The sequence below is a fragment of the Panthera leo genome, chromosome B3, assembly GCF_018350215.1.
Source record: "Panthera leo isolate Ple1 chromosome B3, P.leo_Ple1_pat1.1, whole genome shotgun sequence".
NCBI lineage: Eukaryota > Metazoa > Chordata > Mammalia > Carnivora > Felidae > Panthera > Panthera leo.
In genome coordinates, this window is record NC_056684.1 from 38,652,015 (window position 1) to 38,664,993 (window position 12,979).

A 12,979-nucleotide genomic window follows, 5' to 3' on the forward strand; every position below is an offset into this window, starting at 1 on the left:
ACAAAAGAAATAGACGAAATAGGTAGGCTATGTTAATTACACCTCAATAAAGCTGGGGCTTTAGGAGTCAATCAGCACATGAAAAGATGCTTGAGGTCATTGGTCACTGAACACTTAAGGAAAATTGAATAGACTGTGAATTAGGTAACAGCACCCTAACAGTGTTAAACTTCCAGATTTTGATCATTGTTCTGTGGTTACATAAGAGAATATAATTGTTGTTAGCAAATACCTAGTGAAGTATTTATTTATTTAAAAGTTTATTTTGAGAGAGAGAGAAAGAGAAAGAAGAAACACATGCACAAGCAGGGGAGGGGCAGAGAGAGGGAGAGAGAATCCCACAGAACCTGACTCGGGACTCAATCTCACCAACTCATGAGATCACGATCTGAGCCAAAATCAAGAGACAGACACTTAACTGACTGAGCCACCCAGGCGCCCCCACACACATTTTTTAATGAAATATCGACAGTATGTTGGAGACAGTGTTCCTTTACCTCTAAATACTTCACTATAGATAGGGGTGCCTGGGTGGCTCAGTCAGTCAAGCGTCTGACTTTTGATTCTGGCTCAGGTCATGAGCTCACAGTTTCGTGAGATCGAGTCCAAGTCTGGCTCTGTGCTGACAGTGCGGGATTCTCTCTCCCCTTCTCTCTGCTCCTCCCCCGCTGACGCAGGCACACGCTCTCTCTCTCTCAAAATAAATGTTTTTAAAAATGTGTGTGGGTGATATGAGTACCTTGTAAAGGTGGCAGAGTGGGGGAAGAATAGGAGGTGGAATAAGAGAGAGAAAGACAAAGCGGATGCAGCAAAGTGTAAATAACTGGTGAATCGGAGTTAAGGGTATAGAGAAGCTCCTGCGCTACTCTTTCAACATTTCTCTAAATTTGAAAGTGTATCAAAATTAAAAGGTACCAAAAAACATGGCTTAAAATTTTCAAAGAGATGAAAGCTTAATTTATTACCAACAGATGTTCAACAATGGAATTTCTAAGGGACTGTACTTCAAAAAGCAAATACAGTAATTCCAAAAGGAAGGTCTGTAATGCAAAGCAAAGCAATGATAAGCATATGGATAAATCCAAACAAACACCAGATAAACAAAAACAATACAAATAAATAATGTTTAAGTTGTAGGGGGGAGAAGAGAAAAAAGGCCAAATATGACTTAAAATCCAGAAGCCATAAAGGACTGATCGATTTAACCACATAAAAATGTTAAAAGCTTTAACATAGCAAAACAAAAAACCACCATGAAAAAGAGTCACTTTGTGAATATTGTTATAGTCCTTACTGTCTAATGTTATTATTTACATGACTCTATCCTCCAGAACTCCTTCCTGGCAAACACTTTGGTTCTGGAGGTGAGAGAGGCCAGCCAGGGAGAGCTGCACAGTGGGGAGGCAGAAAGTGAGGCTGGCAAGGCAGACAGGGGTAGCAGGGGTACTACTGGCATCTGGGTGGGAGGATTCCTCCTTGTGCAGGAGAACCCCATGCACTGCAGGACGTTTACTGAACATTGCCCAGGCCAATTGCTCGCCTTAGTCACTGTAACAACCAAAAAGTGCCCCTGCATATTTCCAAATGCCCACTGAATATGGCAGCCAGGAAGAGGGCCACCGGACTAGACAATGAAGGCTTCTATTCATAAGAAATCTGGATCTCATCATGAGGCAAGGAGAACCACTGAAGGATTTTTAAGCTAGGAAACAACATGATCAGGCCTTCAGGGATTTATAGAGATCACTCTGGGGGCGCCTGGGTGGCTCAGTCGATTAAGCGTCCAGCTTCGGCTCAGGTCACGATCTCACGGTCCGTGGGTTCAGGACCCATGTCTGACAGCTCAGAGCCTGGAGCCTGTTTCAAATTCTGTGTCTCCCTCTCTTTCTCTGCCCACCCCACCCCCCCCCCGCCCCGCTCACACTCTGCCTCTCTCAAAAAAAAATAAACATCAAAAAGAATTAAAAAAAAAATCACTCTGGCAGCAGCAAGGAAAAAAGACTGTAGGGGTACCAAATACAAAGAAATTGAGAAACAACAACAATAAACGGTATATGGGAGTGAAGAAGTGGATGACAACACAGTCTTCTTGGTCACGCTTGGGATACCTATGAGATACTCAACTAAAGCTATCCATGCAGAGTTGGGTATACACCTCTAGAGGGAGAGGGAGAGGGAGAGGGGAGGGAGAGGGAGAGGGGAGGGAGAGGGAGAGGGAGAGGGAGAGGGAGAGGGAGAGGGAGAGGGAGACGGAGAGGGAGACGGAGAGGGAGAGGGAGAGGGAGACGGAGAGGGAGACGGAGAGGGAGACGGAGAGGGAGACGGAGAGGGAGACGGAGAGGGAGACGGAGAGGGAGACGGAGAGGGAGGAGGAGGGATCTGGATTAGATATAGACTTTTTTTTTCTGCAATGTTTGTAAGAACACTTTAAATCCCAGCCTCCAGCCCTCCTCCCAGCTGACACTAAGAAAAACTTACCTTGCTCTCCCAACTGGTAAAGCAAGTGGTCCAACATTCTCCCCAGTAGAGAAATCAGAAATAGCAGTTTCTTCAGACTGTAGTTCTTCAACATGACTTGTTTCTTCCTTCTCTAAAGGCTTTAGAAATATTTTTTTTAATTATTTAGCCAGGTAAAAGAACACTCACCAGTCAGTTCTTTACTATGCTAGAACACAACGTACTGGTTTCTAAACCCTTAAGCACAAATGATTGGGTTATGCCAAGAAGCATAGCTACAAAGCAGTCTGGTAGCAATAAATTTTGCCATTACAAGCATTTCAACTGCTCTATAAAAAGATAATGATGTAAGTTGCTACTGACAGCAGAAGCATCTGATGCCATTAGAAAAGGAAGTGCTCGGACACATATAAAAAGATGAATGAAAGACAAAGCACCCCATGGGGAAACCCATGGGAGACTCTCAATTTCACACTCCCCAAACTCAAAGGTCCACAGCCCTTACTCCTCAAATCTGCTCCTCTTAGGATTAGCAGCTCTCATTTGTGTTACAGGGTTCTGAAATAAATCTATGTTTCTAACATCTACACATTTAAGTAAACAGCTCAGCCTTGCCAATAAAAACAATAAGCACAAGAGTTAACATTTCCTGAGCATTACAATATACCAACTACTGTTCTCAGTTTTCTTTTACTTTTCATAAAAACCCTGAAATAGATACTTATTAACAACCCTGTTTTTAGATGGGAAAACTGAGGTAGCAAATGGCTAAATAACTCACCTAAAATAACAGCCAGTGAGTGGCAAAGGCAACCTTTGAATCTAGGCAGTCTGACTTCAAAACTCAGGTTCTTATCCCTGAAGCTCTTTGGGCAGTAAATCCTCTGCCCACTTAACAGGTATCAGATCTGAGTATTTCCTCGACTTTGAACTTCTTTTGCCAGACTGCAGACCTCTTTCCCTTCCAGGCCCAGCTCTCTAAATAGTACCTAGAACTGGTGGTACCCAAAATATTATTTTTTTTTCTAATACTCATCTACTTAAAATTTGTGCCTTAAGCACTACCAATCTTTGCAGAGACAATAGTCTTTTTAATTGTTCCTCATCCAAAAATGCCAGGGTCCCAATGAATTCCAGGAACCTTCTCCCAACTGCAAGCTGCATCCCCACTAGTCTCCTAACCCAGATCTCCACATCCCCCTTGGCTCATCCTTATCTTTTCCTAGGTAACTCACCTTCATCTGACCGTCTTTGTTTATTCCACTTTTGCTCTATATACATTTTCCCTTCTCCCCAGAGCAAAAGTCTAAACTCAACCATTTAATCCACCTATAATTATTTTCCAAACATCTGTCTACCATAGATAAGCAGTAATGACACCATTTTATTAATATAACAGACAAATAAGTTACCCCCCTCTTCAAAAGGAGTTTTTGTATGCATTAAAATAAAAAGCTCCCTGTTCATTTGCCATAATGCCCATCCAGACAACATGAGGGTCCTAGAGCAGAGGTGTTCCTTCTAAAAGTACATCCACTTTTTGGGGCAGCTGGGTGGCTCAGTCAGTTAAGTGTCTGACTCATGGTTTCAGCTCAAGTCATGATCTCACGGTTTGTGGGTTTGAGCCCCACGTCAGGCTCTGCACTGACAATGTGGAGCCTGCTTGGGATTCCCTCTCTCCCTCTCTCTCTGCCCCTGCCCCGCTTGTGCGTACTCTTTCTCAAAAACTAAACTTAAAAAAAAATTTTAAAAAAGAAAAAAAAAAAAGTACTTCCACCTTCCCCCATTAGAGTCTGTTCCAATCCGCTTCAGAAAACCATGTAGTCAAAGGAATGGGTTCTGGCCCCAAAGCAACTGTGTAGCATAACAACATTATCACCACTTAATAAAAATTACTATAACTGCTCTGCCAAAATAATTACCGTAACTAAAACACAAAGGTTTAAGGTTGGAATTATAAAGTGATGCAAAAGATAAGAAGTTTTCTCTGTTACATTTAATAAACAAAAATTAAAGTAGAACTTCGTGAGTAATACCTACATACACTGTGCTGTTCAGTACGACAGCCACTAGCCACATGTGGCTATTGAGTAATGGCAACACGGCCAGACCAAATGAAGATATAAGTGTAAAATACACACCAGGTTTTGAAGATGCAGTATGGAAAAAACAAACAAACAAACAAACAACTCAGGAAGCCTGGGTGGCTCAGTCGGTTAAGCGTCCAACTTCAGCTCAGGTCATAATCTCACAGTTCATGGGTTCGAGCCCCAAGTCGGGCTCTGTGCTGACAGCTCAGAGCATGAAGCCTGCTTCAGATTCTGTGTCTCCGTCTCTCTCTACCCCTCCCCTGTTTGTGCTCTGTCTCTCTCTCTCTCTCTCTGCCCCTCCCCTGCTCATGCTCCGACTCTCTCAAAAATAAATAAACATTAAAAAAAAAACTCAAAATATCTCAAAGATTTTTATCTTAACTAGGCATTGAAATATTATTAAATATACAGGAGTAAATAAAAAGCATTATTAAACTTAATTTCAGACAATTCCACACTTCAGTATTTAGCATCAAGAAAAAACTTATGCTCACACAAAAAGCTGTACAAAAATGATTATAGCAGCTCTATCCATGATCACTGAGGACTGAAAACAGCCCAAACGTCCTTCAAAGGTGACTCGGTAAATAAACAGGGGTACAGCCACAGAATATACTCAGCAATTACAAGAAATGAACCACTGATATACTTACAACTTGGATTAATCTCAAAGGCATACAGAGTGAAAGAAGCCAAACTCAAAATGTTACAAACTGTATGATTCCATTCGTGACAGAAGACAAAACTACACCAAGGGAAAAGAGATCAGCAGTTGCCAGGGGGTAGAGGTTAGAAAAAAGTAGGATTTTAAAGGGTTAGTGTGAGAGTTGTTTAGGGTGATGGAACTATTTTGTGCCCCGATTGTGATGGTAATTACCAGAATCTATCTGTACATGTGCTAAAACTTACAGAAGTGGACAAAAGAGAAAAAAGGTCAATTTTACAATATATGATAATTTCACTTTTTTTTAGTTTATTTATTTTGAGATAGAACCAGCAGGGAAGGAGCAGAGCGAGAGGGGGACAGAGGCTCTGAGGTCGTCTCTGTGCTAGCAGCACACTGATGCGGGGCTCCAACCACAAACTGTGGGATCATGACGTGAGCCAAAGTCAGACACTTAAGCAACTGAGCCCCTTAGGTGGCCCTATTTCACTGTTTAAAAATCAGGCTACTACAAAATTTTAAATTACCTATGCAATTCTCATTGTATTTCTAAAGGAGAAATTTAGAAATTCTATTCCTAAAAGAATTAGAATCTGCTTTCACTAATATGCTGATAAAAAAATGGGCACATCTGAGATTATTCCCAATAAACTGAATTTGGCTGTTAGTTATCAACTAGCACAGGGGCTCCTGGCTGGCTCAGTTGATGGAGCATGTGACTCTTGATCTCAGGGTTGTAAGTTTGAGCCCCACTCGAATTTTTAATCTTATTAAAAATAAAATTAATTTATTAAATAAATTTATTAAAAATAAAATAAAAAAAAGAATTAAACAAGCACAAACCCCAAACACTACTTACCAATTTCTCTACAATGAATATCATATCATTTTCATTTAGAATATTTTTCAAAGGGTTTGGTTGGCCTTTCCCGATCAACTGCCCTTGAACGTCAGTCTGTTAAAAAAAGTTGTCAGGCAATGTTATATATACACACATATATTAGTACAAATAATTTAAACACGTAAAGACCAGTTGTAGACAAGTGACTGAAAAAGAAAATTTGAACAAAACATAATGTTCTAAAGATAAGATTTCATTTATTCTTTGCCAGGTTGTTTTTTCATGCTTAGATAAATCTAGCTCTTATGTTCACGTCTACAAATGCTTGAAGTCTCACCTAAAGTGCACCCTGCCTTGTCGAGCCTTCTTTTGATTAGGATCACATGGACATTCTTTCCCTCCACTCATAATATATTTACAATCATGTCCCATATAATTAGTACTTTACTAAATATGCTCTTTTCTTCTGATTGTACTATGGAGTTTAGAACTTTTTTTTTTTAACGTTTTATTTATTTTTGAGACAGGGAGAGACAGAGCATGAACAGGGGAGGGTCAGAGAAAGGGAGACACAGAATCCCAAGTAGGCTCCAGGCTCCGAGCTGTCAGTACAGAGCCCAACACGGGGCTCGAACTCACGGACCGCGAGATCATGACCTGAGCTGAAGTTGGCCGCTTAACCGACTGAGCCACCCAGGCGCCCCTGGAGTTTAGAACTTTTATCAATTTATAGGAACTGCTTATTTTTCCATTCCTATTGCAAACATGTTTATTGCAGAAAAATCTGAAAAAAGCTAACAGATTTTTTAAAACTCACATATAATTCTACTAGCTAAGATGATCATCACTGTAATTAGCCTGGTTGGCCTATATCTTGCCAGAACTTTTTGCAGACACATAAATTAATCTACTTAAGTAGAAATGTATTCAGTATTTAAATATCTACATAGGCTTTTGCTTAAAAAAATACAACAGACTAAATCATAAGCTTCTTGTCGTGCCACTAAACGTTCTTTGGCTCTACCATCATATAACTAATTCCATTTTCTTCAACATTTGGATAGTTTTAAGTTATGTGCTATAATAAACAGCTAATAATCAACATCCTTGAATTCCTCTCTTAGGATAAGTAACCAGAATCACACCGATATTTTCAAATTGCCTTGCAAATATGCCATGCCCACATACTCGCATTCCAATCGCTTACCACAACAGAGTATTTTCACTGTTTACTTTTATCATCTCACAGCAAAAACTTTCATATGCTTATTAATGACAAATATGTCTCATTATTTGAATCTGTTTAATTTCTCAGTTTGGATACTGAAAGCATTTAGATACCAAGTTCAAAGAGCAAAGGATGATGTGTTTATTCTAATCTACTAGGTTCTTGAGTTTCAAGTCCCATTGTGGATTGAATATACCCCAAATGACATGGGGAAGTCCTAACCCTTGGTTCCTCTGAATGTGACCTTCTTTTTTTTTTTTTTTTTAATTTTTTTTTTTTTTCAACGTTTGTTTTTTTTTTTTTTTAATTTATTTTTGGGACAGAGAGAGACAGAGCATGAACGGGGGAGGGGCAGAGAGAGAGAGGGAGACACAGAATCGGAAACAGGCTCCAGGCTCTGAGCCATCAGCCCAGAGCCCGACGCGGGGCTCGAACTCACGGACCGCGAGATCGTGACCTGGCTGAAGTCGGACGCTTAACCGACTACGCCACCCAGGCGCCCCTGAATGTGACCTTCTTTAGAAAGAGGGTCTTTAATGAGGCACCTGGGTAGCTCAGTTGGTTATGCATGCAACTTTGGCTCAGGTCATGATCTCGCAGTTCATGGGTTCCAGCCCCATGTAGAGCTCTGTGCTGACAGCTCAGAGCCTGCAGCCTGCTTCGGATTCTGTCTCCCTCTCTTCTGTCCCTCCCCAACTCATGCCGCACGTGCGTGTGTCTGTGTGTCTCAAAAATAAATAAACATTTAAAAAAAAAGTTTCTGCAAATGTAATCAAGTTGAGGATTAATTTGGATTAGGGGGCCCTAAATCCAATGACTGATGTACTTGTAAGGCGTGAAAGATTTAGACACATAGACACACACAGGAATACTATGTATTAACAGAGGCAGAAATTAGAGTAATGTGTCTAGAAGCCAAGAAACTCCAAGGACTGTTGGAAACCACCAGAAACCAGAAGGAGCCAAGAAAGGATCCCTTCCTGGAGCCTTCAGTAGGAGCATGGCCCTTCTGACACCTCCACTTCAGAGTCGTAGTCTCCAGAACTGCGATAGAATAAATTTCTGTTTTAAGCAAACCAATTTGTGGTTACAGCAGCCCTAGGAAACTACCACACACATCAAGCAAGAACTCAGATAGGTGGGATTAATACATTTACCCGGATATACTTAGTTCCTGGGTTTGGTTAATGAAAATTCAAACAGTAAGAAACAACGCTATTTGTATTTTTCTTTCTGGAATTACTTATTTTTGTTCTTTGCCTATTCTTCTGTCATGATTGTCATTTTTCTTGTTGATTTTTATGAGTTTTTTATGTATTTCATATATATGAGTAAATAACCTTTATCTTATAGGACTATCTCCAGCTTATTTGTCTTTTAGCATACAATTAATTTTAGTTCGCTAATTATTTTATGGATCAAACTTTATGGGGACTTTACCTAAGGAACACTTGGCATATGTTAGATGCTTAATAAATCCATGAATATTTATAGCAGCTTTATTTATAACTATCAAAAACTGGAAACAATCCAAGTGTCTATCAACTGGTAAGTGGGTAACTGTCACACACTCAGTGAGGTGGTATTTAACAATAAAAAGGAATGAACTACTGATACACACAAAACAAAGATGAATCTCAAATGCATCCACTCACTGACAGAAACCAGACCCAGAAGACTACACAGTGTATAGGCCTTACAGAGGCTGCCACCCCGGGGCTGACCACACTGCCCACCCACGGTCAACTCCACCGTTTTCTTCGACATCACCATGGACAACGAGTCCTTGGACCGCATCTCCTTCCAGCTGTTTGCAAAGTTTCAAAAATGGCAGAAAACTTTCATGCTCTGAGCACTGGGGAGAAAGGATTTGGTTATAAAGGTTCCTGCTTTCACAGAATTATTCCAGGATTTACGTGCCAGGGTGGTGACTTCACATGCCATGACGGCACTAGTGGCAAGTCCATCTATGGGGAGAAATTGATGATGAGAATTTCATCCTGAAACTCACAGGTCCTGGCATCTTGTCCATGGCAAATGTTGGACCAACACAAATGGTTTCCAACTTTTCATCTGCACTGGCAAGATGGAGTAGCTGGATGGCAAGCACATGGTCTTTGGCAAAGCGAAGGAGGGAATGAATATTGTGGAAGCCACAGAGCGCTTTGGGTCCAGGAATGGCAAGACCAGCAAGAAGACCACCACTGCTGACCGTGGACGAATCTAATGAATCTCATCTGTGTTTTATGTTAACTACCAGACCATTGTTTTTGTAGCTTGGGAGAGGACCCCCTCACCTCCATCTGCTCGAAATCTCCTATAATCTTTGTGCTCTCCTTGCAGTTCTACGGGCTCCACGTTTTCCTTACTCCCCTCCAAGTCTAGCTGGATTGCAGAGTAAAGTTTATGATCATGAAATAAAAACTAAACAACGCTAAAAAAATAAATAAATAAAAAAGACTACATAGTGTATGATCTTATTTATATGACACTCTGGAAAAGGCCAGAGACAAAGGGATGACGACAAAGGGACATGAGATTTTTGGAGGTGACAGAAATATTCTAGATATTGATTATGTCAGTGGCCATATGACTGAATGCATTTGTAAAAGCTCATAGAACTGTACTCTAAGAGGGTGGAATTTACTCTAACCTCCCTTCAATGAACCCAACTTTTGAAAACAGAATGTTAGGATTAATGAGTTGTGTTTAAAGACGAAATAAATTGTTCATACCTCATAGATAAATGGGTCTTTATGGATTCCTTTCTTTTCTTCATCAAACTCCCTGAAATGCAGAACCACATGTAAAAAATAGAGCTACAGTATTCTGACATTTAAATTCAGAAGTTGTCATCACTTTATCCCTGCATGACACCAGTGAGAAGAGTAAACACAAACCAGCCTTAATGCATGATTGGGAAGAGGGAAAAAAGCAGAAAAAGAGTATAAGTTAGGAACAGAAAAAGGAAATGTGGTAGAGATTAATAGACTACTATTCACAACTCCTTCTCAGAGGCAGCAGGATCAGGTTACCCAGCTCTACTCTCCTATCTTCTGAAACACATACTCAGTTACTATTAAAATGTAATTTACAGCCTGACTTAAGAAGTAAAAAAAATCACTGGATTCTGATCTGCCACTGAATCAGTGGGTAACCACAGAAAAGTTACTTAAGGTTCCCAGCCCTAGATTTCTATGGCTAAAACAGAAACATCTATTCTCCCTCTCTTTATGAGCTGTCACTAAAAACTTAGTAAATTTCATGTTAAACAATTCCCTATAAAAATGTAAACACAGAACTCTCAGATATCATTTAATAATTATGGTTTCATTCAAGAAAGTTTTAAAATAGTCATCCCGAAGCATGTTAACTATAAACCATTAAATATACCAAAACGTCTATCAGTCTGATCTATACCCTGAAAGAGAATAAATCTTTGGAGTCCTAAAAGAACCCATCGGAATTGTTTCAGGATACCATTTATTATTTGATCTACTCTTACTGAAATAAAAACAGGAGAACCAGCCCTGTGAATGATTGGCTTTTGCCATTTTGGACGAGATTTTGATTTATTCTTAAAGATATTTTGTCTTTTATGTATCACTGAGAGATGTTATTTGATTATTCAACAATCATGTATATCTTGGCAAGAACTCTTCTTAGACGTCCAGGATATAAAAACAAAAAACATAGTCCCTGGTTCATACTCTTGACTGAAGTCTAAAGAGTAAACCAACAGTTACAACACAGGGTGCTGGGTGCTCCGACAGAGGTGAATGCAGGGTGCTGTGGTAGCACAATGGAAGACATTTTGCTAACACTAGAACTTTATCCTGAAAGCCAAGAGGAACTCACTACAAGATTTTAAATGGGAAACACCTTTCTGACCATGACATGGAGGGTATAAACTTGGAGGCCAGGAAAACAGCTGCGAATAAGAAGTGACGATGGCCTGAACAGAAGCAATAGAGACAGAGGGCAAAGTGCTCCAAGTGACTGACTAGACAGGATGGGGGTGGAGGGTGGTGGAAAAGAGAAGTGACGATCTTGGATCTGAGGAGCTCTTAATTCATAGGCTTAATTCAAGAATTAATTAATTCAAGAATTCAAGAATTCAGGAGCAAAAAAGTCAGGTTGTGGGGAAAAGATGAATTCAGTTTTGCAAATATGGAGTTTGAGGTTCTCATGGAAATTTCCAGTAGGCAACTGGATACAGAGGCATATTGTGCTTACAAGTAGAAAAAAAGACTAACATCCATGAAATAATTGGGAACTATAAAGGGTCTAAATAAAACAGTATCAATGGGGGACTGGTTAAATAAGCATTACACAGGCACAGAATGAAATATTATACAGCAGTTAAAAACAATGAGCTAGATCTATAGGGTGTCATACTGGAAACCATTCAAGACATTATTAGTTAAAAAAAAAAAGCCTAGAGCTCTTTCTATAATGTTCAAAAAATTGGCAAGCATTACTACTTTTGCAAGAAGAAGAAAAGCGATAAAGATAAATAATGAGGAGCGCCTGGGTGTCCAACTCTTGGTTTCAGCTCAAGTCATGTCAAGTTCGTATCTCAAGGTTTGTGAGATACAGCCCAGCATCAGGCTCTGTGCTGATGGTGCAGAGCCTGCTTGGGATTCTCTCTCCTCCTCTCTCTGCCCTTCACTCGTTCTCTCTAACTCTCAAAATAAATAAATACATAAATAAACTTTTTTTAAAAAAGCCAAATTTTTTTTTTTACAGAATAATGAAAAAGTATGGCATTTAGAAAATAGGAGGTTAGATTACATCAGTGGTTCTCAAAGTTGTGGTGTCAGGCCAGCAGCATGTTTCACCCGGGATTTGATAGAAAGGAAAATTCTTTGGCGCCACCCAGATTTACTAAATCAGAAACCCTGGAGGTGGGGCCCAGCCATCTGTGTTTTGACAAATCTCCAGGTGATTCTGAAGCAAGTTCAAGTTTGAGAACTACGGATTCGACTTTAAAGTTGGATGCAGAACTAGATGGACTCTCCTTTTGTACTAGCAATTCACTATAATAAAGTCTCAGAGCACAATGAAATAACGGTATGTAACAAAAACACACTATTACGTTATTATAACTGTAGCTCGTGTAACGAACCGGAACAAATACATTTCACACCAGAAAGGCTTTAAACCGATGAAGGATGCCAACATCTAGTTTTCCGTATTCTGAGAAGTGCCTCTAACATATCCTAAGTTCTGTGCATTAGAACGAATAAAGGGCCTCTTGAAAAACTTGTCACCTTCCACCTCCATTGATAACGTACACTTGTTTTCGCCAAACGAGACTACAAGCAAGCCCCCTCAGGGTCAACCCCACACTCGAACAGATAACCAACCGGCCATTCCCCAACTCCAAGACCCCAGGAAAGCTGCCTTAGTCTGTAACGTAGGCGCCACTGAGAAGCGACAGAGCGCTTATCCCTAAAGCAGGGGCAAGAGGATTGGGGCGGAGTCGAAAATGACGCCCAGAGACAAGTGCTGTCCTCGCACCCAAGGCAACAGCAAAGGCTACAACTCACTGCAGGAGACGAGAGTAAAACTCCTCAGAGGCTCGGTTCATTCGGGACCACATCACGCCCCAATTCGACTGCTGATCCGAAACCGCCAAACTGAACTGCGCGCCGGACGCTGACGTCCTGGGTCATGACCCCATCGCCGGGACTACT

The 12,979-nt window shown here is 40.5% G+C and overlaps 1 protein-coding gene and 1 pseudogene across 2 annotated transcripts in view; one reads left to right on the forward strand and one right to left on the reverse strand.

Moving 5' to 3' along the window:
- The window catches only part of ZWILCH (zwilch kinetochore protein), a 36,290-nt gene extending 23,344 nt beyond the window's left edge, over positions 1-12,946 (reverse strand). The window contains exons 1-4 of one of the 2 annotated variants that reach the window (XM_042941646.1): positions 12,833-12,943; positions 10,016-10,067; positions 6,071-6,166; positions 2,479-2,597 (exon numbers count right to left, since the gene is read on the reverse strand). In XM_042941646.1, the coding sequence (XP_042797580.1) occupies positions 2,479-2,597; positions 6,071-6,166; positions 10,016-10,067; positions 12,833-12,885 (320 nt within the window). In that variant the 5' untranslated portion in view covers positions 12,886-12,943. Of the gene's footprint in view, positions 1-2,478; positions 2,598-6,070; positions 6,167-10,015; positions 10,068-12,832 lie in introns of both variants that reach the window. The other variant, XM_042941647.1, reaches the window with a different exon arrangement.
- Positions 9,013-9,526, forward strand: LOC122221328 (annotated as a pseudogene).
- Positions 12,947-12,979: the final 33 nt, after the last annotated feature.